The sequence below is a fragment of the Onychomys torridus genome, chromosome 11, assembly GCF_903995425.1.
Source record: "Onychomys torridus chromosome 11, mOncTor1.1, whole genome shotgun sequence".
In the NCBI taxonomy this organism is placed as follows: Eukaryota; Metazoa; Chordata; class Mammalia; order Rodentia; family Cricetidae; genus Onychomys; species Onychomys torridus.
Window position 1 is genome coordinate 63,242,477 of NC_050453.1, and position 23,656 is coordinate 63,266,132.

The following is a 23,656-nucleotide window of genomic DNA, read 5'->3' on the forward strand; positions in this document are numbered from 1 at the left end:
GTTCTTTTGGATGGATTTTCATTGAAGTATAAAGGATCCTGAAACTAGAAAGCTTGAGAATCACTGTTTTTAAAGGTTTTAATATGTGTCTGTGTCTGTGTGTGGGGGTGCCAATGGAGGACAGAAGAGAGACTCAGGCTCCCTGGAGCTGAAGTTGCAGGTAGTGATAAAGTGCCATACATGGATATTGGGAACTAAACTTCAGTCCTCTGCAGGAGCAGCAAGTTATATTAACTGCTGACCCCTCTCTCCAGTCCAGAGAACCAGTGTTCTAAGTGTCCTTTCCTAAATGGTTTTTAGCTGAAAATTTTTCTAATTTTTATCCTATTTCAACTGGAATAATTTAATAAGTGTTCTACACATTACATACTCTGGAATAAAGATGAGCAATTAGCATGCATGAACAGACACTAAGTGCCATAAACACAATGTTACAAAGGAAGGAGCATGGAAGGAGGCTGATCCACCTGCAGCTTTGAACTCAAGCACCTGCAGATTCTAGGCATGTGACCTGAGTCAGTAAAAACAAAAGAGCCTCCATTAAGAACCAAGCCCTCTCCACTTCCATGAACCCCTGCACATTGCATGTTTGAGTGTTTAATAGAAACTTAAATTTCAAAATCAATTGTTTCATTTGAAGGATGCCATAGAGGACAGTAGCACAAGCCACCGATGGTGCTCCCAGTTAGCTCTTGTGAGGACAGGGACCCACTGTGGACCTCTCTTCCTGCACTTCTCCATAGAGAGAACCTGCAGCATCAAGGGAAAGCTGCTTCCTGACTCGCAGAGTTCACTTCTCTGAACCCTGAACCCAAGAAGTATCTGACAAATAGGCCAGGGCTGCTATTCCAGCTTGTGTGCGCCTAGATCTGACTAGCTGGGGACAGGAACTACTCTGACTCCTATGAGTCCAGCTAGGGCTGAGGAGTGAGCATGCCTGATGTTTGCTGTAGATAAAGCTTGTACAAGTAGGCAAGGGTGTCTGGGACAGTGCGGCAGCTGAAAAGCAGAGTGTGAGTCTCAGACTGTAGACTGGCTCACATGGTCCCACATTCTGCCCCAGAATTTTGTTACTCCCAAATTTGAATTTAGCTCTGGGGGTTGTGACAAAAATGTATCTGTCAAAGCAGAAAGAAAATCATGCATTTTATATGGTTACTTTTAGCTTGGTTTATAATTATAAAAAAATAAAATAAATGTCACTTTCTATTTGAATTATCTCCCCATGTCACATGCAATAAAGATCAGCCTGGCTGTTGAAGCCCAGCCTAAGAGATCCCTCACACTGACATGAAGACAGGCAATTACTGTGTATGAGCAGCTACTAAGAACCTTTAAGCATAGCTTTTCAATATGGCCAGGAGGACAATGACTAAACTAAGCTTCTGGAACCAGAACACTTGCAAATTCTGAGCATGTGATATAAATGAATAAAATAATCTTAACTAAGAACACACCATGGTGGGTTAGAGAAGAGACTGAGCCTTAAAGAATGACTACTGTGCAATCGTGAGGACTGGAACTCAGATCCTAGCACTGCTGAGCAAGCCAGGCATCCTGAAAAATGCCTGTTAACTCCAGTTGCAGAATGGAAAACCTTCCTCTGCTATCATAAGCCTCTGGCACTCAGCATGTGCTCATACACTCATACAGGGACACCACACATACACACATACACATGGGGTGGGGGGTTTGGGGTGAGACAAAAAACAAACAAACCTTGGGAGTGGTGAGAATGAAGAAAGATGGCCATTGCATTGTTACATGTTACATTCTTTCTAAAGAGAACAGGCATTCTCAGAGTCAATTCAAGTTTACCGGGCATTCTGACATTTAAAGGAATTGGGAATTCAAAGTTTATGCAACAATTCATAATCTAAGAAACTTGATAACAAACTTAAAAATTAATATCAAAACAGCAACACTGAATAGCCTGACAAACCAACTCTGTAGCCAGCCTAGTTCTGTTCTTGGGATTGGAACATGCAGTTATGCAGAAAGTTTGTAATGACGGGTCTCCCAAGACCTTCTCCAGACTCCATCAGTGGCTTTGTGATAATGAGAACAGCATCATTTACACCAGCTTTGGATTACAACATGTCAGGCATCATGATAAAGCTACTGAAGGCTTTTTCTTAGCACCATTGAGAGTTGCAAACATGTCACACCCATAGACAAGTTTTGACCTGGAACCATCAGTTTTCACTCGAAGGCAGTACCCTTTACAATAATTCTCAAGAAATCTGTTCATGTTTTCCTCATGAACTTGACTGCAGTTAAGTGGGAAGTATCTGGCATATATTAGAACAATTTACCTGGTCTGCAGAGGGATTAAACCTTAGCACAACCTGTAATTAAGTGAGTTAATCTGCTTCTCATATCGATTCCAGATTTGTAATACAGTCATAGGTTCTAGGCAAGTGAAACATGAACTCTTTTGAGAAATGTGTGCATTAGGCATTAAAAAAAAATTCTTGTTCCTGTGGCAATTAAATGACATCTCTTGGTTATAACTCCTTTTATGGCCTTTCCATAACTCCTTCAAATGTTCTTCTGGATGGGCTATAAAGTAGTTAATCAGAATAAATTAAAATTTGTTCTAAGTACTAAAATGTAAATTAATTGTATGTTTTCTTCCAAATCTAGTCATTTGAAACATCTGGTATATATATTTTAGTGCTCTGTTCACTCTAATGGTGATAAGTTTTCCAGGTTGTTAAAGCCGCTTCTTGCTTCTGCACAATAGTCATTCAAAAGATACGGCCAATATTTCAGCACTAGAGCATCTCTTGCAAACTCATTAGGACAACAATGGGTCCACTTTGGTTCATCTTAAAATAAAATGAGCTGAGAATTACCCTCTGCCCACTGCCACCCAGCCAGTGAAGCCATGAGCCTCACTGTGAAGGAGTGAAGTTTCTAAGAACCAAGGGCATTACATACAGAAAATTAATCTTTCCATGCCAACTTTTATACTTTTGCATATCAATTTCCCCCAGCTGTGACAGCTTCTTTTGTAACATCTGCTTGAGAGAGGGAAGGATGCTTAGTGACTGTACTTAGGCATAGCAACACCTTTTGGATGATTAGAGCCAACTGACTTATGGGAAATTCATCACTGAGAAATGATATAAATTATATATAGATTGAAAATGCTCAGAACTTGTTTTTAATTAAGTAATAAGCCAGAACAGATTTCAGTATTTCTGAAGAATGTGCTGTTCCAAAGGACAAGCAATAATTCACACAGAGACTCATCTATTGAGTACAAGATGGTCATATTTCATTCCTACCTCACCAAGCTCCTCTTTAGCCTCAGTTCTGCTCTCTCTGTTTGGAGTTACATAGCTACTTCAACCACTTCCCACAGGATTTGCTCAACATTTTACTCAGTCACCTTTCTTATTTGGTTTCTTAGACATGGGGCCTCTAGACTGCAATGGGGCCTATGCTTAATGGAGTTTTATCTTTCTAAAGCTAAAGAATCTAGAAAGACCTGAAGAAGTGTAAACTCAGCCAGTGCTCCAGTTTGCATGGCTTTGCTCCTTGAACTTTATCAAGCCTGTTACTCCTTTCAGCCTGCTTACACATTGCTTCAGCCAGCTATGGGAGAACCAGTTATCAGGTAGAAAAGCATACGGTTGTCAAGCCAGTGAACAACAACAACAAAAAAAGATTCAGTAGTGTAGTTTTTTTTTTTTTTCACCAAAAAGAGAGGAATAAGTCACACTGAGCCAGACATACACATCATAGTGGATGAAACAAACATTCTCTTTCTTATTCTCTACTCCAGGGCTTGATTCTGCCTTTCTAATACATAGGTCTGGCTGCTATACATAGACCAATGCAACCACCATAGGAATCCTCAAGAGCAGTAAATATAAGCTGAAATGGAATATGGACATAAAGCATCTAAATACATATGTGAAACTGATTTTCCAAGAACATATATTTCACTCACAGCAATAAAAGTAACTATTTCACTGTGTCAGAGGATTTGACCTTACCAAAATATTATTTTAATTAGTTAAGTTATTAAAGGAATAGATTTCTGTGAGATTTTCACATTCTCATTGATTCCTCCACCCCTTTTAAATTCTGTGTTTCCCTTGAGCAACCGTCTCCCCTTCCTAGCATTTCCACTTTGTTCTGCCCCACCACCACCTTTAAAGCCTCTCCCCACTCATTTTTACTGGCCCTTTCTACTCTCCTGGAATTTGCCCATATTTATTCTCACCTGGGTATGTAGATTAACAGAGTCTAAGATCAACATAAGGGAGAGAATAAACATATTATCCCTCTCAGCTTTGTTTGTCCCCTTAATACACCATTTTCCGTGCTCCTAGATTAAAACATTTACTATTGTTGAAAATGGTTGTATGGCCAAAAGCAACCCACAGATTCTTTGTAATCTCCATCAAAATTCCAGCTGCATTCTTTATAGAACTGGAGAAAGCAATTATAAGCAGAAAGAACCCAGCCAGAGGCATCACATTACCTGAGTTCAAATTGTACTTCACAGCCATAGTGACAAATGCAGTGATTTTGACACAAAAGTTAACATATAGATCAATGAAGCATAATAGATGGCCCAGAGACAAACCTGCAAAGCTGCAGACATCTGAGTTTTGACAAAGGTTTCAAAAACATACAGTAAAGCTCACTGTTGTGTTTATGAGTTCTCAGCCCTTAGCAGATTAATGCGTCAATAGAAGACAAGTTGTCCACATTCAGCAGCCTCAGGATTGGAGGGTGAGTATGGGAAGACATATGTAAAATGAAATGTTTCAAATATCCACTGAGAGTGTACATGCTAAATCAAGCCTTAAGTGCCCAGTGTCTTGTCTGTGCTTTTTAACTTCCACCCATATCTAGTACCATGGTCTCAATGCCCAAACCCAGGAGCTTTTGAACTTTGCAAAAACAATTGTATATGGAGAGCTAAGTATATAAAGATACTTAAGTGAACAATTTTCACTGGGATTGCTTTTTCATTGAGGGCAGGAAAACAGGAGAGGAAGTATGGTGCCTGATTATATTGCTTATTTGGTTACTTGTTTATCACAGGAGTGAGGCATTGGCAGGCTATTTACACTAAATACATTGCAAAATGTGTCAGGGCATTTTCCTCAAAACTCCAAAAAAAGTGTCACCCAAGAGCCCTGGGCAAAGAAACATGCTATCAGAGGAAACTGCTAGCTATTTTTCTAAGCACTGATATTTTAATTAAAAAATGACTTAATTTTCCATATCAATATGTCCAAATGTTAATTTAATAAATTACACTCATAGATTAGGCATTCAAAAGAGAAGAAAATCAAGAGTGTATGGCGGACTTCTGGGTTGTCTCTCAATGTGCTTTCTGCTCCTGTGGCTAGTCACTGAATGACTGAAATAATGTATACACGGCACAAACACACAGCAAGTTTCCTTCCAAACCTTTTAATTACTGGAATTCTCCTTTTGAAAACTACTAGCATCCATCAGAAAGTTACTACTACCAAAAGTTCTCATTCACATTACTGTAGTCTATTATCTTAAATGTCCCCCAAAAGTCATGTGGTCCCAATTCTGGCACTTCTGGGAAGTATCCTAAACTTAAAGAGATGGGACTTAGGGGAACAATGGGTGAAGGGAATCAGCGTTGTGTGAAAGGGTTTGTTGTGTGCCATCATTTCCATTTCTCTTTATTTCCCACCCATGATGTGTGTGCTTTTGCTCTATCTACCTCTTGTTGGCATCACATAAACCCCCCAACACCCCTACACACACACACACACACACACACACACACACACACACACACACACACACCAGGAAACAATGGACACTACCAACCACACACAGGGCAAGCATTTTCTTTGGAAGATGATTTTCCCCACTATGGGTTGGAGCTGAGTTAGAGCGCACATGCCACACCTCTATCATTTTACTCACCTACACAACACTTCCACCTGTCTGTTTCTAACATCCCTAATTACACAGCCTGAGCATATACACACAATATTTGTAAAAGCTACAAAGGAGAATGAATGTGCTGACCACTATTTCAGTGATTTTTTTCCTAACATTAGTATTTCAATAAAAAAAATTACTTAGTTTTCCATCTCCATTTTTGCAACCAACACCATGAGGTCATTAGATATGGCATCTCTACCTTTCTATACATCTGGAGTGGTATATAACTAGCCAGGTATGCTCCTTTCCTAGCTAGGGATCAGAGAGCTGTTCGGAAACAGCATTCAGGTCAGTAAAACACTCCTCCCAAAGATTCTTGGTTGTGGTACAGGCCACTCAGTGTGGGTGGCTCAAGCAGAATCAAGGTCAGACTGAAGTACTGAAGGATGAAGTCAAGGTGTTCCTTGCTTGTTTGCCTGGGAGAGACTGTGGGTGTGGTGTTTCATTTGGTGTTCAATGAGCATCTGAGTTCATTTAGATAGAAGGGATGTTCAAGAAGAGGAGGGCAACTGGCTGGAAGTCAGGACCCCTATTCCAGTTGGTAATTAGATGTCAAGCAGCTTCTGTGAGCCCTGGATACCTCATTTACAAGATGATGGGTTTGCCTTAGACAGCGGTTCTTAGCCTTGGCTGCACATTAGATTCACTGGAGATTAAACCAATATCGACAGTTGGATCCTATCACCAGAAATTCTGATTTAATTGGTCTGGGGGCGGGGTGGAATGCACACTCAAGAAAATCTCATGTGAAGCCCTGATGGAGAGGCCAGCAGTTGATGTTTGGAGGGTTCTTAACCACTTTATCTGTTTAATGTTCCTAGCCAGTTCTCCTGGGGAGTTGGTTTTATCCAGATAATTTCTTTTTCACATAGGAAGAACACTGAGTGGCTCACAAGCAATCCCACCTCACACTTACACCTATTTATAAGTGAACAAAGCCATACTTGGTAGGTAGCAAAGATAGAAAACCCAATATATGCTAAAGCCCAAGAATGAAAGGAAGGGTATGTGACAGGTAGTTCCAAGGACTTTGAATGTCCTTTCTGTCCCAAGAACTAGGTGTAATTTGGTCTCTGCACCCAGATTTATTCCTTTCTCTTTCCCAGATTCAGTACTCACCAAGGACAAAGACTCAGCATTAGGATGACTGCATGCAATTAAGCAGCCAATGGCCATGACACTACTGTACTCCAAGTTAGCCACAGTGAAGCCTACTTTTGGTGGAAAAGAGGCACATGTGTGTATGTACTTTGACACAGCACAGACAAGTCATTATCTCCAGTTAAGAAATGAGCTGAGTACCTTCAGTGTTTCTGTTCTTGTCACATAGTGATAATCTGACCAGCATGTTTTCACTGTGCTCTGGTCAGCATTCCAACAGCCAGCAACAGCAAAGCCCTGTGCTTAAGGGCTTTGTCCTGGCCAGAGGTAGGCTGCTTATGTTCAGCCTGTAGTGTACTGACTTGACTTTCTCTCAAATAGGTAATCATAGAATTTGCAAGTTCACAGGCCCATCAGATGTGGTGAGTCTGAGACATGTGCTATTGAGCCTCCACAAGGTGCTATCAGAGTTGTTGGCACCATGGTACCTGGCTCAATAACATACTTATCGGCTTCTTCCCCTCTGCCATACTTGTGTTCATTTCCTTAATGGTGTTCCCTAAGCATTTGAGAAATAAAATTCTTGTTCTGGAATGTTGTCTCTGGTATTGCTTCTGGGAGAATCTGGCCTCAGAGGACCTGACTACTGGCTTTAACTCATGGTGGTGGTGATGGTGGTAGTGGTGGTGGTAGTGGTGGTGGCAGCAGCAATGGTGATAATGACATAACATGGAAGGAAAAGAAATAAGAAAAAAGTTCATGGAAAAAGAGTCAGGAGATGGGAGGGTTGAAGTTGTATGAAATAGATGGACAAAGAGGGAACGGGAATAAGTTGAATTCCAGTTACATTTCTAAATATAACAGCATATATATTTTACACACACACACACACACACACACACACACACACACACACACACACACATATACATATATATATATATATATATATATATATATATATATATATATGTTAAAAAAATGAGCTAACTGTAAGTCCAGGGGAGTTGCTACATTCTTCCACTGAAAGCAGAGAAATGACAGCATCTTTACTCTGTGTCAGGGTTTCTGCACTGATTCATGTGATGTATCCGTGAGCCAGGTCAATCCACAGTTTCCTAATGGCACTGCTCAAATGAATTTGCCTTCATTCTATGAATGACAAGATTGTTCTGTTTCAGAGTAGAAGATGGGCTTTGGATATGTGTGCTGTTTGGAGAAATCCTTTGGAAGCATACATTATAATGAGCTTTGTACCTGTTTTCAGCATTAATAATAAACACCATGGCTCTTCCTTGTCAACTAAGCAAAAGAAATTTCTCTTGTGATAATAAGACAACAACTCTATTCTGTCTTAAACAATCTATATTTAAATGACAGTGGAGCAGAATTTTAATGCAAATGTAATAAATTTGATAGGTCTTTTCTAGAGAAAGGGTAATAGAAGAGACCCAAACACCTAATGTCATTAAGCAATGTCTGGTTGTGGAAAAGTCAACGGATAGAGAATCCCTCTAAGAAGATACTGTGTTTGAATCAGCCAGTTGATTTATCCGATCAGCCTGAGAATGAATCTCACACTTTCTGAGAAAAGCCCAGCTGAGGGCTGACAGGCAGCTAGAAGACAGCAGTCTACCATCCAGAAACAACCCCAGCATGACAGCCTTGCTATCTGAGCATGCCACTTCATGCTGATAAACAGAGTTGGGGTCAGATCACAGGAAGTCTGAGAAAACATATCATATAGCCCACCCTTCATATAAAGGTAAAAAAAAAAAAAGCCACTGAGATATATTTAAATTTAATCAAATTTGTGGTGCAGAAAGTTGATGAAGCTGCTTTATCCATAACAGAATGCAGAACAGGGAAGGAGATTAGAGAAAGAGGGAAGGGAACAGATGTTTGGCAGGAAGAAGGACTGAGTGAGCATGGAGGGGAGGCTCATGCTGTTCCTCTGCTTGTGCAGGGACATAGGGGTCTGTAGCAGTCACTACTTGCTGAGCTGGGAGGGATGAAGAGCTGAACAGTTGCTGCTCCCAAGGACAGTGACACCTCCATGGCAGACAGGGGTCTACTTTAAGTCAATACATAGAATTAGGTACTCTCTGTACCTGTGATAGCTTAGAAGCTTAAATGTGAGCTATCCCCAAAGAGGACTGCCTGAAATTCTACAGCTAGGAAGCCTGTTCTTCAGTAGCTATGTGTGCATCAAAATATCCATACAGCAATGGCTATGGCAGTATCATCTGCAATAATTTCAAACTGCAAACAAGCCAATTGTCTATGAACAAGGAAATGATAAAATATGCTGTGTATAATACAATAATGAATACTGTATGGTGTAAGTAGGTATATATGCTGAAGCAAGGACACGAAATGTGAAGGAGCAGAGATTGCTCCATCACATGGTATGAATGACTCCCCCAAACATAATGTTAGAGAAAGGAGACACAATGCGGCTTCCATTCACAGAAGTTGTTTCTAGACTGTGAGATGACAGCATTGCCAGCCTGAAAACTAGCCATCAAAATTAGCAGGGAGAGGCAGTTGTGAAGGGCTAACGTGACATTTTGATTGGTCAATGGTTACTTCTACCCCTGGATAGTGCTTGAACAAACCTCCCGCCTCTTCATCTGCTGTGCTTCCTCCAAAACATTTCAACTGAACCAAACTCTTCTAAACCCACTAACAAAAGGTTTAGTGCCAAATGGTGTGTGTGAGGGGAGGGCACGATTCCCACACAGCCAGAGGTTCAACGGAACAACTGAGCAGAGTCCCTACAACTGACATGTTTGACTCTGAACTTCCCTGTAGCTAGGTACGAAAGGAGTGCAGCCTGAGCAGATGAGCTCCGAAAGGCAGAGCGAGAGACGTGATTCACCACACAGTTATTATGTGCCAGGGTGGTGAGATGGCTTCTTAATTAAAAGTCCCTGCTGACAAGCTTGAGGACCCAAGTTCAATCCCAGGGACCCCCATGGTTGAATGAAAGAAAGAGCTCCTCAGTTGTCCTCTGCCCTCCACATGGACGCTATGGATGTGCACATTTACACGAATAGATATATTGTGTGTCAAGCAGTAAGACAGAAAATGAATATTTATTTTTGTCAGCTAGCTATCTGAGAAATTATGAAACCGAGACTCAGAAAGTTTCAACTTGAACCTAAATCTGACTGTGTCATAACATTTTCAGTGCCCCAGAGGCTGACAATGGGCAGGTGATATCACATTCTTTTACAATTTAATCTCTTCCATGAGATGGAAAGGTTTGGGTGATTTGCTCTGAGTGTGGAACTAAGGAAGCAAGTGATTCCTTGTTTGAGTTAGGCAGGAAAAGCCAAGTCAGCAATCCAGGTTTTCTTTTAAGGGCTTGAATTCCCACCAATTCCAGCTCCAGGGAGCAAACATCTCCATGGCGGCAGCATTCACAAACTTCCTGACCAGAAGAGTCAGCACACAGAAGCATTTTTATCAGATTCCCATTCCTGGATCCTCTGCAGTGTCCTGAGTCACAGCGCGGAGGGCAGGGTTCTGGGACACAGTTGCTATGGTGATCCCTCAACCTTGGTGTTCTCTTGTGCTCAGGATCAATAACAGTTATTAAATAATCGACTCTGGGTTTCAGAAGACAGAGGACAGGCTTCCCAGAGAAACAACTTACCTTGACTTAAAAGCAAGTCTTCTCTCTATAAATGCTGTTCTGCAAGGATCTATACAGGACTAGAAATTTACCTTCAGGGAAAAAATCTGAAAATTATATCAATGGAAGAACTATAGAATCAGTATGCCATTTCAAATCTACTTTCAAATATGTCTTCAACACAGCCTTTCTTTTTAAATTAAGAAAGTAGCACAGCCCTACCAGTTCGTGTGCAATGTCCTGACACTCATCTCCATATAACAAACCATACTTGCAGTGAAGTTCAGATCCATATGCTTTCAAGGACTAAAGAGGAAGAGCGTCTGGTTCCATATTTATGACTTAAATGGCAGACTTGGGAAAGACAGAAAAGCAGATTCTGTCAATATTTTTCCAGAAAGTACCCAAGAACTTCTCCTTCATATCTGGTTAAGAAAAATAGTTCCACAAAATTGAAAACAGATGATGCAACATTCATACCAAAGTTGTTGTTATCTAATATTTCAGTGGGATTTAGAGTTAAGGGGTTAGGGATAATGTGATGCTTGAAAGGACAATGGAGGAGTTAGCAAAAGAAAGCTCACAAAATTTCCATGCTTTCCAAGTTTACAGTACCATAAAAGCACTATTTAGGGACTATACTATTGGGACATTTCTAGAAGTAAGTAGTTAACACTCTGAGTCATGGCAAAAAGTGAATTCAAATGCATACAGAACAGCAATACATCATAATAGACTAATAGCACTGGTAATAACAATCATAAAGTTCAGGATGAGTGGACAACAGGTATAAGCACACTGTTTACTCATAAGTGGGTCCAAGAGGTTCTTAATAAAGATGAAGGCTCAAAGATACTCACAAGTCAGAGGGGAACAGCTTCAGGATAATGAAGAGTACGGCATGGGTAGGCACAAGTTTTGAGAGAGGGGATCTCTTGAGAAGAAAAACATTTGTTGGAGATGGCAACGGAGAAAAATCAGCTTTTCCTGTGAGCTCAATTAGCGCAATGCCATACCCTCCAAGTCCACAGCTGTTCTTGCAGATGGGCATAAAGGTTACAAAGTTAAGATAGCTCATCACAGAGGCTGTTTACAATGTCCACAGGTGGAGTGAAGGGAGCCTGGGCTTTGGGATAGCTCCTACGTGAGAGACAAAGTGGGCTAGAAGTTTCCAAGCATGCCACATCCTTCCAAACAAGGAAAGATGAAACCCCTCTGCAGCCGTTCGTTCCTGCCCCATGATGTTCTCACTGAACACCAGTTCTTATGAAAGGCACAACCACCACATACCCTCCCGCATAGGAGGAATCCACTGGATGTGTAATCAGGGGTCAGTTTGGGTGACCCTCCCCTTCACTCTGAGGAAAAGATTTCTTCTTCCACTTCAGACTGGGGCTCTTGTCAAAGCACTGAGTCCAAGTTGAGCAGCCAGGAATGATTTGGTTTCAATCAGGGACTGCATGAGGATACTCAAATTGGCTAAATCAATTAAATTGTAAGTGTAGCCATCTTTTTCTGGGTCAAAAAAAAAAATAATACAAAGAGAATCACAGTTATCTGAAGTGGGCTTGTAAACACACTGCTAATATAATGAAGTAGCACAGATACAGTCCAAGCCAGTTCACACAGAACCCTTTGCTCAGTCTCAAGTCTTATAAGGAAGACTCGTTCATGGTAAAATTCATTTACATATCATTAGAAAGAAAGTGTGCTTAAACACGATTGCTCTGGTTTGAAAAATAAAATGTATTGTTCTCATTTGCAAATTTAGGTCACCTTTCACTGGGGAGGAGACACACCTTTAAAATCGCAATCATTTCTAAAGAACACACATATTTAATTCATATCCTCTACGTAAGTTGGAGGCATTGAAGTCCTTCAAAAAGTGATTAGATAGAGTATATCTTGAAAATGTATAGGGAATGAATTTCTTATAAGACTTGTATTCAAACTGTGAATACGATGCCTTTGACATATAAACCAAATGTGATTTTTCTAAAGTGCCCCTGACTTCAATCATCTAAAGAACTTTTAAAAGGAAATGTAAGTCCAGTGGGGCTTTATGGCCCTCATATTTAATCTGCTAATAGCATCATTTCAAGAGGAAAAAAATAGCAAAATATACAGTGCAAGTGCATTTAAATCCATTCAACGCATTTAGACTGTAAAAATTAAAATATATTGTGTATTTTATTATGCACAACAGAGTCAAGGGCATCAGCCAGCTGACCTGATAATCCAATAAACTGTGTAGAAGGCATTTCTGCTCAGGGACAGCTGCACTGTGAGCTATTTAGCATCACAAACACACTTAGCAGAGCTGCTCAAGGATGGCTGTCACTGGCGAGCATCTAGAGCAGGAGCTGGCGGGGGCATAGGTTTTGGTTTAAAAGGGAGGCTTTTATGAGAGATTATAAATATTGATTTCACTGAAGGAGTCAGAGCGGTTTATAGGTGTGTGTACATAATGCCAACCTTTCCATTTATATCATTGGCCCAGTCCTCTGTGGGATCTAAATGTCAAAGTTTTTCAGGGCAATTTTGAAAGACCCTTTGGGAACCAATTTGGAGATTATTTCTTTCTTCTAGAAGGACTTGTGCTTTTGAGAATGCAAATAACGATTTGTACAGAAGAGACCATTCTAATGTGTTTGCCGATTTTGATGGAGGTACCCTCTCACCCACGGGGAAGGCTGCTTCTCGCTTAGGCCTCTGATGACTGTAAGTTGACAACCCACAAGACCATGCACCAGAGGATGGAATGTTTTCCAAAAAGAAGCCTAAAATACACCCACGCCCAAACCAAAGAGGAAGAATGAATGTCAGTGCACCCATATTTACCCAGAAATATACCCATGTAGTTTAATGTTCTTATGAACAGTGTACTAGATTCGATGTGACACACAATGCATTTTCCTCATGTCACGGCACTAAAGAACCATGCCTTGCTTGCTACTGTAATTTGGTTATTTCTGACAGAAACAGTAAAGCTGGCATTATTTTCTAAACAATGAGAATCTCTGACAGCCTACATTTTTGTTAGATGTACTGTGAAAGTATGAATTCCACCAAACTCTGTATGCAGCCCAAGACACACAGACATGTGCATACACACGCACACACACACACACACACACACACACACACACACACACACACATGCACACATACATTCACACAGAGACACACACACATGCATACACATACACAACACACACACACACACACACACACACACACACACACACACACGCACGCACATGCAAGCACACACATGTAGAAGACTCCATTACAGGCAAGGGCAAACATATAGTGATGTCAACACAGATAACTTCCCACAAATGAATTCATAGGGATCACTGGTCTTGCTTTAGAGACAGAATTATTCCTAGGAGAATTTCTTTTAAGTACCTTACTTTGCCCAAGTGGAGTTTCCCTGGTCATTCACAGACTTATGAATGAATGAAAGAAAGAAAATGATCAATTAACATAATGTGAAGATGCAAAGTGTGTAGATAAGACAGATCTATTGAATGTTTTTCTTGTGGGGCTGTAAAATAGAACAGCTGTCATAAAAACATATTTGGAGGTTTCTTAGAAACTGAAATGTAGAACATGATTCTACAATGCCATGTCTAGTCTTTACCACGACAAAGCTGAAACTGGGAAGTTGAAGTGAAGTCTGCACTTCCATGTGTTGCAGCAATGTTCCTGGTGGCTGAGTTACACAATCAGCCTAAGTGAATGGCAGTGATGAGAAAGAACATGTGCTACATAGACAAAATGGTTGCCTTAAAAAGACAGAAATGTGGCCAATGGTGAAACTGCAGCTGGATCTTGAGAACACTGTGTTGAGTGGAATAAATGGGCCATAGAACAACAAACCCCAGCTGTGCCCGGGTGCTCACACCTATAATCCCAAGATTTGGAAGGATGAAGCAGGGGAATTGCGTCAAGCCAATCTGAGCTACACAGAGATTCCAGGGCGGCGTGGGCTGCAGAGTAAGACCTTATTGTCTTAAATCCAAAAATTTAAAATATGCAAAGCAAAAAGACACATAGTTCATGTTCTCACTTAGGTTTGGGTTGTAAAGCAATTAGACTCAACAGAGAGTGGAGTGATGGTTAATGGGGAGGGGAAGCTGGGGGAAGGGGTGGCGATCACAGACATCCTGAGGACTCATATTCTTTAACTGAAATCTGCCACAGCATGGTTAATGCAGTTAATAAAAGCATAGTGCACATCTCAAGCTGCTGAGAAAATTCCAGATGTTCTCACCACAAAATGGTTGAAATGAGTGATGTCTATAATACAGATTTAATCACTTCACATTGTATTCCTAAGACATAACATCATTTCATCCCATTAATATATACAACTATCAATTGTCAATTTGCAATAAAAACAAAGTTTAAGAATATAAGTGGTCAGTTGGGGTTACTTTTTCACTTTGCACCTGTGTGTCAGGTGCCTGAAATTTTTGTTATAATAATAAATTCTATTTCTGATCATCAAAGTCTAGGACTCATTTCTGATCATCACAAAACCAATGACTACAACTGCCTTCTTGAATTCAGAACTTAGAAACATCCCCTGCAGACAGACCTCCTTTTGCTTAATTTTTACTTACCAGATTCATCTAAATCGTTCTTGAACTTGGATTTAATTTCTTGCTCAGGCTGCCTTTCAAGGTTATGAGTGTTGTGCTGTGAGTAAGCATGCATACTTCCTCTGGATCATGACAGGAAGACTTCCTTCTCTTACGTTTCACAGAGGTATTTCTGTAGCCCTACACACTGAGAGAGAGGCTCGGCATCTGTGCTCGAGGAAGGCTGTCATTGCTATACAACTACCTCTTCGTGAATTCAGAATACTAAAATCAATGGTTGAAGCTAGCTTTAAGAAAGGCTCAGCTCTCATTGGCTGTTTTGAAGTTGGTGTGATGATAAATATGAGTGCTTAGGAGTTTGTCCTTTTCCCACCCATTTTAAATATCTGGGAAATTCCCCAGAGATGGTCAAAGCATCTTCATGGAGAGTATTCACCCGACAGTTACCCTCCTGACTGTAAACCTCCATTATCTCTTCATTTGTAAGGTTTATTTCTGCTGTAGTTGTTCCTTCCTGTCTTTATTATTTCACTTTTCTCATTATTGAGTTTCTATACCTATGAGGTCTCATCACATCTTAATGCTATTTCACAATCCTTTGCTTTGTTTTCCCGAAAAGGTTTACATCTTAAGAGAAGGTATGACGGCCATTATTTCAAAATTAAGAAAGAAACAAGACACTCATATTAACTCTGCCTGATTTTACAACTTAGGTAGTTCTTGGTTGATTGGTAGCCTTTAGGAAGGAAGCTGTCTCTTGTAAGCAAGACTGTGGGGAAATAACTCACTCATGATCTTAGTCTTGAAGTAATGTATGCTGTTCAAGTCTGAGCTTTACTATACATCCTAACCAAACAAATTAGGAACTTCCAAATGTTATCTCCCTTCCATTAACAACTTACGTATTATCAAAATCAAAATGGGGTTAAGAGGAGAGAGGTTAACAACAGAATTAGCTATAGAAGACACTATTCTGTTGAAAGTTTCCCATAGCCATGTAAGATACATTCCTCTACTCTTATGATAAAGACCTTTTAACTGACTTTATCTTATGTGCCATCTATTAAATTGATTTTTAAAATCATCAGTTCTAATCTACTAAACAGTATGCAGCTGTGGATGAACTCTAGGTTCTTCATTATTCTTATACTAAAGTTTAGACACTGGATGAAAGAAGCTGAAATATGCTCTAGTCAAGTCTGACTGCTTAGTATGACAATTTTTTTAGACAGCTATATGGAAAGGTATCCATCAGGATGTCACTTGTAAAAGTAGGTATGACTTCTGGGGAAACGTGTAGAAAAATAGTCAAAAGAGATTTGGAGAGTTGTAGAAGAATTGGCAAGATTGACAGCAATGAATATTAGGATAAAGACTTAGGTAAAAGAAAACTAGAACATCATTTCTGGGTTGCTAAAGATTAGATTATAAATATATTATCTTAAATTAATTGATGGTCTCTCTACTTTATTACTTATGTTTAAACAATGTTAAGTATGTACACATTTTACATTACTAAATTATACTTCTATTTAAAAATCAATTAGATGTAATTTTGTAAATATAATTATTGCTAAGTGCACCGAATTGGTTTTCTCATTATGAGAGATCAGACAAAGCTTCTACTTCTTACTCTGCTATCTCAGTGTCTGCCCTTGGTCTCTTTCAACCTTGTGGGCCTCTCTGTAAGAGAATACATTTACTTTCAACCAGAAATAATAACTCAGGCAGACTTGAACTTTTTTGTATGCTTGTTGACTCATGTTACCTGATTCTTGAGATCCAGTTTGGGACATGGTCGACCTCCACTGTAAGGTTTCTCTTTTAGCCATTTAGATCGAATTCTCACTCCAATCCCACAAGACGAACTGCAAGAGCCCCAGCTGGACCAGTCACTCAGCTTGCAGTCAAATGGGCAGGGGATGATGCATTCTTCTTGAACATAACCTGAAAAGAAAAGCTTTTAGTGAATACAGGAGAACATCAGATACACTAGTCAAATTCTCTGCTTCTGCCCTTACCGACTGGATTGCTCATCACTGTTGCCATGGTTTCTTCAACACATTTCCATTTGTAAAGAGAGCAAAGTTTGAAGAGACAGATAAATATGGTTCCACCTGCATTCAGTTTGTGTTATTCTCTTTACTTCATTCCGAATGGAAGGGAGAGACTCAGAACGATGGGGGAAGTTCAGTGCAAACAATGTAATCATTTCCCCTCAGTGAGCCTGGTGTTCTCTACCCTCAAATTCCTCGATTCTCCATCTGGAGTAGGTAGCACATGGAAGTGAGTCTTTCATTTGCCTGTTACCTGCAAGGTTTCACTAATAAAGACATTGATCTCTCTTCTAAGGGTTGCAGCTTGAAGGTAGAAGAAAGACAGTGAGAAGATCACAATACCATTGAAAGTAGAAAAACGGTAAACTGCTGCCTACTGAGAGGATATGTAGCACTGAAGAGCCATGGGCGAACTGGGGTGACGTGAGCCTCAGAAGTTCCAGCTTTGGTTATTCTTGCTCCTGTCTCTGGCAGTTCCGATTACAGCTGAATTATCACTAGCTCCTGGGCTACTCAGGCCCTCCCTCACCTGGCTTCCCCAGCACCTACATGTCTGTCATAGGAGTTGCTCATCTCTTCCTTGAGGTTTTCTACACTCACAGTGTCACTAGGCCCCAGCACCTAGATCTACATTCTTAGGAATTCACCGACCCCTGCCTGTGACAGGACCGCATTCTCACAACTAGGTTCCAATGGCCACAGTGGAGATAACTTACAGTCATAATTCACGTGCCAGTTCACTAGACTAATGTAATTTAGTCAGAATGGAGATGGGCCTGGATGTGCCTGACTCCCCAGATGCAAATTTTCAAAGGAAGACTGTTCCCTTTATGCACATGGAAATCATAAGTCCCTATGAAGATGAACTCTGATGTCATCCTAGGAGAGCTCAGAGGAAAAGTTTCCTCTGACTGAGCCTGTGATGAAAGTTCAGCCCTGGACCATGCTTTGCTTCTCCATGAGACCCTTAAACAGAGAGCAGGAAAGCAGGGTCCAAACTCTAACCTGTGGAAACAGTGGCTTAAGAAAGGCTGCCTTGAGTTACAGTCACTGTGATATTTGGTATATGGTAGTCAATACCCAAGGGATGATCCAAGCTGAAAATCTCATATCACCTTCAATCATTCTGAAGATATGCCAGTAATCATCATTCATATGTCAAAAATCATACATATTTCTGTTGAGCCACACATCCTTTGAAAGTCCCTAGTTCACATCCAGCCCATGGAATGGCCTGATACTTTTTTGACTTGTCTCTTTCCCCAGTTGCTCTCTTTTTGTATGTGTCAATCATTCTGAGAATAAGGTACTTGTCTTTTTTTTTTAATTAAGAATTTTTTTTATTCGTTTTACATACCTCTTCCCTCCTACTGCCCTTCCACCTCTCCCTTCCAACTCAGCCCCCATTCCTTCCTACAAGAAAGTAAGGCCTTCCATAGGGTGGTACACTTAGTAAAGGCAAGTCCAAGCCCCTCTCCCTGCCTCAAGGCTGTGTGAGGTGTCCCATCATAGGTAGTGGGCTCCAAAAAGCCAGCTCGTACACCAGGGATAGATTCTGATCCTACTGCTAGGGGGAGCCTAAAATAGATCAAGTTACACAACTGTCTTGCTATGCAGAGGGCCTAGCCCAGTCCCATGCAGCCTCCACAGCTGTTGATCCAAATTTCATGAGTTCCCACTAGTTTGGTTTGGTTGTCTCTGGTATGTTTCCCCATCATGATCTTGACGCATTTGCTCATAGAATCCCTTTTCTCTCTCTTTGACTGGACTCTTGGAGCTCTGCCTGTTGTTTGGCTGTGGATCTCTGTGTCTGCTTCCATCAGTTACTGGAGAAAAGCTCTGTGGTGACAGGGTACTTTTCAAAATATGAAATGTCAGTGTTGCTCATCTCTTTAAAGTCTAATGGTTTTCCTTAAGAAAAGACTAACGTATGTTATAAAGGCAAAACAAAATAAGCTTTCTTATGAAGGTTCAAAGCAAAGGCCTTGTCTATGGAACAGCTCCATTTGACCAAGGTGCACCGTGGACCAGGTCAGCCTTAATCACAAAAGGTGGAGCCCAGGAAGCTGCAACTTTTACAGACCCCAGGGTGACTATAAACGCAGTGTCGGGCTGAGAACCACCTCTAGCTTGCTATTTCTCCTCTCCTTCCACCTCCTGTATCTTGAATTCTACCTTCACAAGGTCCTCTATCTCCAATACTAGGAACACCTTTTTCTGATACAAAATAAGTTCTTTCCTAACAGGCTAGCATCCTTAGTGCTGACTTCAGCCTCTCTCCTCCATTATCACTGATCATGTTTTCCCAGAGTCCTTCTGCCATGCCAGAGGAGAAGCATTCAGACTTTGGTCAGCTCCACTGTCTTCATTCTCTGTGCTTAAAACAGGACTGCCCTCAGAGTGAGGAAAGTGCTGGATTAGTGCCGAGGACACTTCATCATGTACTCTGTCTTAGTCTAGTACTCCAGCAGCCTGGGAATGCTGAGTTTTCTTCCCATTCACTGTCTTAGTTAGGGTTTACTATTGCAGCGAAGAGACACCATGACAGAGCCTCTCTAATTAAGAAAACATTTAATTGAGGGGGTTTGCTTACAGTTTCAGAGGTTCAGTCGGTTATTGTCATGGTAGCAAGCAGGCAAAGGTGGTGCTGGAGCTGAGAGTGCCATAGGAAATCAACTGAGTATCACACTGAGGGAAGCTTGAGAAAAAGTGACCCCAAAGCCAGTGACACACTTTGTCCAAAAAGGCCACTTCTCCTAACACTGTTACTCCCTTTTGGTGGGGCATTTTCTGTTAAACTGCCACATTCCACTCCCTGGCCCCAAAAAGCTTAGAGCTATATCATACTGCAAAAAAATGCATTCAGTCCAACTTCAAAAGTCCCCATAGTCTATCACAGTCTCAACAATGTTTAAAGGTCCAAAGTCTCTTCTGAGACAAATGGCAATCTTATAACTGTAATCACCTGTAAAAGTCAAAATCAAAAAGCAGCTCACTTACTTCCAACATATGACCGCACAGGATATACATTACCATTCCAAAACACAGGGAAGGGAGCAAAATGAGGAAATGCTGAACCAAAGAAAGACTAACAACCTGCTGTGCTCCAACTCTGCATACCAATTACATACCAATCAAAGATCACCCTCTTCCTTCCTCCCGCCCCTCCAACCTCCCCCTCCCAATCTATCCCCCCATACTTCCTACAAGAAGGTATGGCCTCCCATGGGGAAGTACATTTAGTAAAGGCAAGTTCAAGCCCCTCCCCCTGCCACAAGACTGTGTAAGGTGTCCCATCATATGTAGTAGGCTCCAAAAAGCCAGCTCATGCAACAGGGGTAGATTCTGATGTCTGATGTCAAGACGCTCTCCACATCTCCAACTCTACTGAGCTTTTGTTGACTGCAACACACTTCTTTCTCTTGGGCTGGTCCCACTCCCTGTTAGCAGGTATCCCATGATTCTGGCATCTCTAACATCTTGGGTTCTCCAGTGCAATCCAAGATGCAACTTCATAGCTTCACACAATGGCCTCTCTACTAGGCTACCATTCAGAGACACCCATGACACATGTCTAGCCTCAGTGACTGTCCTTAGGCCTGTGGGCAACTTTTATAACCAATTTCTTCTATCCTTAACTGTAAAGCCAGAACTATATGGCTGAAGGTGTCAAATTTTGCTGCTTACTGGGGCCGGAACATGGCCCCCTTGTTTAATTTTATCTTCATCAGCTTTCTGTTTTCTTTTACTGCCTAAGCTTGACTGTCCTTGAACTTGCTCTTTAGACTAGGCTCACTTCAAATTCAGAGATCTCTCTGCCTCAGCCTTCCCAGTGCTAGGGATTAAAGGCATGCACTATCACACCTGTCTCTGAACTTTTCCTTTCCACAAGGAAACTTAGCTGGCTGGGATCTTGTCCTGAGGTCATCACTCACTTTATACCATTTCTGAATCTGTTTATCTCCTTGAACATAGGAATTAGCTCCATTCTTCTCTCTGGTGCTCATTTTCTCCTCAAAATGTACTTTTTAAAATTTACTTTGCTCAGCTTGCTACTTTCTATTATAAATCTTCATCAGATTTACCACTAATATCCATACAGCAGAGTCTATACTAGACTGTTTTGAGATTTCTTCTGCCTCAGGCAGACTCTTAGGACAAGGTAAAAGGCAGCCACTTTTTTCATCAAAATATCACAAGAATGATCTCTAGGCAATGTACTAAAATCTTCTTGGAACCTCTTGAGTGAGCCCCCAGCAGTTCAAATAAGTCTTAGCACCTCAGTCTCCCATGTTTCTACTAGTTTGGCCCATTAAGCAGTGCTTAAAGCACTCCACTGCTTTCATAGCCCAAAGTACCAAAGTCCAAATTCATCTAAACAAAACATGGTCAGGCCTATCACAGCAATACCCCAGTCCCTGGTACCAACCTCTGTCTTAGTTAGGGTTTACTATTGCTGTGAAGAGACACCATGGCCATGGCAACTCTTATAAAGGGAAACATTTAATTGAGGGGGCTCACTTATAGTTCAGAGGTCCAGTCCATCATGGCGGGGAACCTGGCAGCATGCAGGTGGTGCTGAAACTCAGACTTCTACAACTTGGAGGTACAGGAAGTCAACTGATTGTCATATTGAGGAAAACCTGAGGAAAAGCGATCTTTAAGCCTGCCCTCACAGTGACATACTTTGTCCCACAATGCCACACCTCCTAATAGTGCTACTCCTTTTGGGGACCACTTTCTTTCAAATCACCACATTCACAACAGACCTTTCAAACCGTCTCCATTTGCTTTTCATTTAAAGAATTACTTCTCCCATCCTGGAAACAACAGAAACATTGGAGCAGAATGCCTTCAGTTTCCTATGATATCATCTATCCACAATCCCAACCTTTCATTTCTTTCTTCATATTCAAATGGAAAGGTGCTCACTTTACTATAGAAAGCACATTCTTCAAACACCACCTGAACCTGATTTCTCCAGGTCTTTGGGCTCTTCAAACACCGCCTTCTCTTGGATCTTTCTTCCTCTCCTCTCTCCACATAACCTCCTTTTTTTCATTTTTCTTTTTCTTTTCCTTTCTCTCTCTCTACCTCCCTCTTTCCCTCTCCTTCTATCTTCCTGTCTTTGTCATTCTCTCCTTCTCTCTCATTTTATTCAAATGATTGTAATTACCTTACAATATTATTAGAATGGCTTGAAGTTATTTGTACAATACTTATCAATAAATGCACATATCACATTTCCTGATGACAGAAAAATTCCTCTGGAGTTGGAATAAAAAAAAGCTTTCATTAAGGTTGGGGATTTAACTCAGTGGTAGAGCACTTGCCTAGCAAGCACAAGGCCCTGGGTTCGATCCTCAGCTAAAAAAAAAAAAAAAAAAAAAAAAAAAAAAAAAAAAAAAAGAATGTAAAAGAGAGGTCCCCAGAAATCCACAAAGGTACTTCCACTGTAGACTACTGGCAATGGTCGAGAGAGTGCCTGAGCTGACCAGCTGTTTAATAGCATTAATTCTGTAGTCATTTCTTTTTTTCTTTTTCTTTTTTTTCTTTTTCTTTTCTTTTTTTTTTTTTTTTTTTTTTGGTTTTTTGAGACAGGGTTTCTCTGTGTAGCTTTGCGCCTTTCCTGGAACTTTCTTGGTAGCCCGGGCTAGCCTCAAACTCACAGAGATACGCCTAGCTCTGCCTCCCGAGTACTGGGATTAAAGGTGTGTGACACCACCACCCAGCCTATAGTAATTTTTAATGAGATTTTATAATCAATCAGATATTAGCAACATAGTCAAAGTTATACCAAGTATTAAAGTGGTGCCACAGACACTATATATAATTTTACAGAAAAAGCAAGTTACAAAATAACTTCATTGGCCACCAAGAAAAAGTAATAGGATAGGAAATTAGCATTCATTCTCATGGCATATAGACTTCAAATATGCAAATATGAATGTCCAGACTATTTTATATAAACATTAAATATTTGAGTATGTATGTAGGTCCTAATGTAAAGCACATTTTCAACTAGACATCCTTATGATTGAGTGAGACTTTAAATTATCTTCATCTGGACTGCACAATGAAGGACTTTAATCAGCCAGCCTCTAACAGTAGTTTTGTACTCTTCATATGATAAGAGATAAACCCAGAGGATCCTTGTGAAAGTCAAAGTTATAAATTTGATGAACACAAAATAAATTTGAAAGTCAGCAAGACTAAGCAATAGCGACATTTATTTTTCATTTATTCCTCAAGGGGAAGTCCATAGTGAAAACAATTAATAACTGCATATT

At 40.6% G+C, this 23,656-nt stretch overlaps 1 protein-coding gene across 2 annotated transcripts in view; it reads right to left on the reverse strand.

The window, feature by feature from the left end:
* Thsd7b (thrombospondin type 1 domain containing 7B) overlaps positions 1–23,656 on the reverse strand; it is an 837,148-nt gene that overhangs the window by 184,596 nt on the left and 628,896 nt on the right. For both annotated transcript variants that reach the window (XM_036202865.1, XM_036202864.1), the window contains exon 15: positions 17,078–17,256. In XM_036202865.1, coding sequence (XP_036058758.1) covers positions 17,078–17,256 — 179 coding nt within the window. The remainder of the gene's footprint in view (positions 1–17,077; positions 17,257–23,656) is intronic.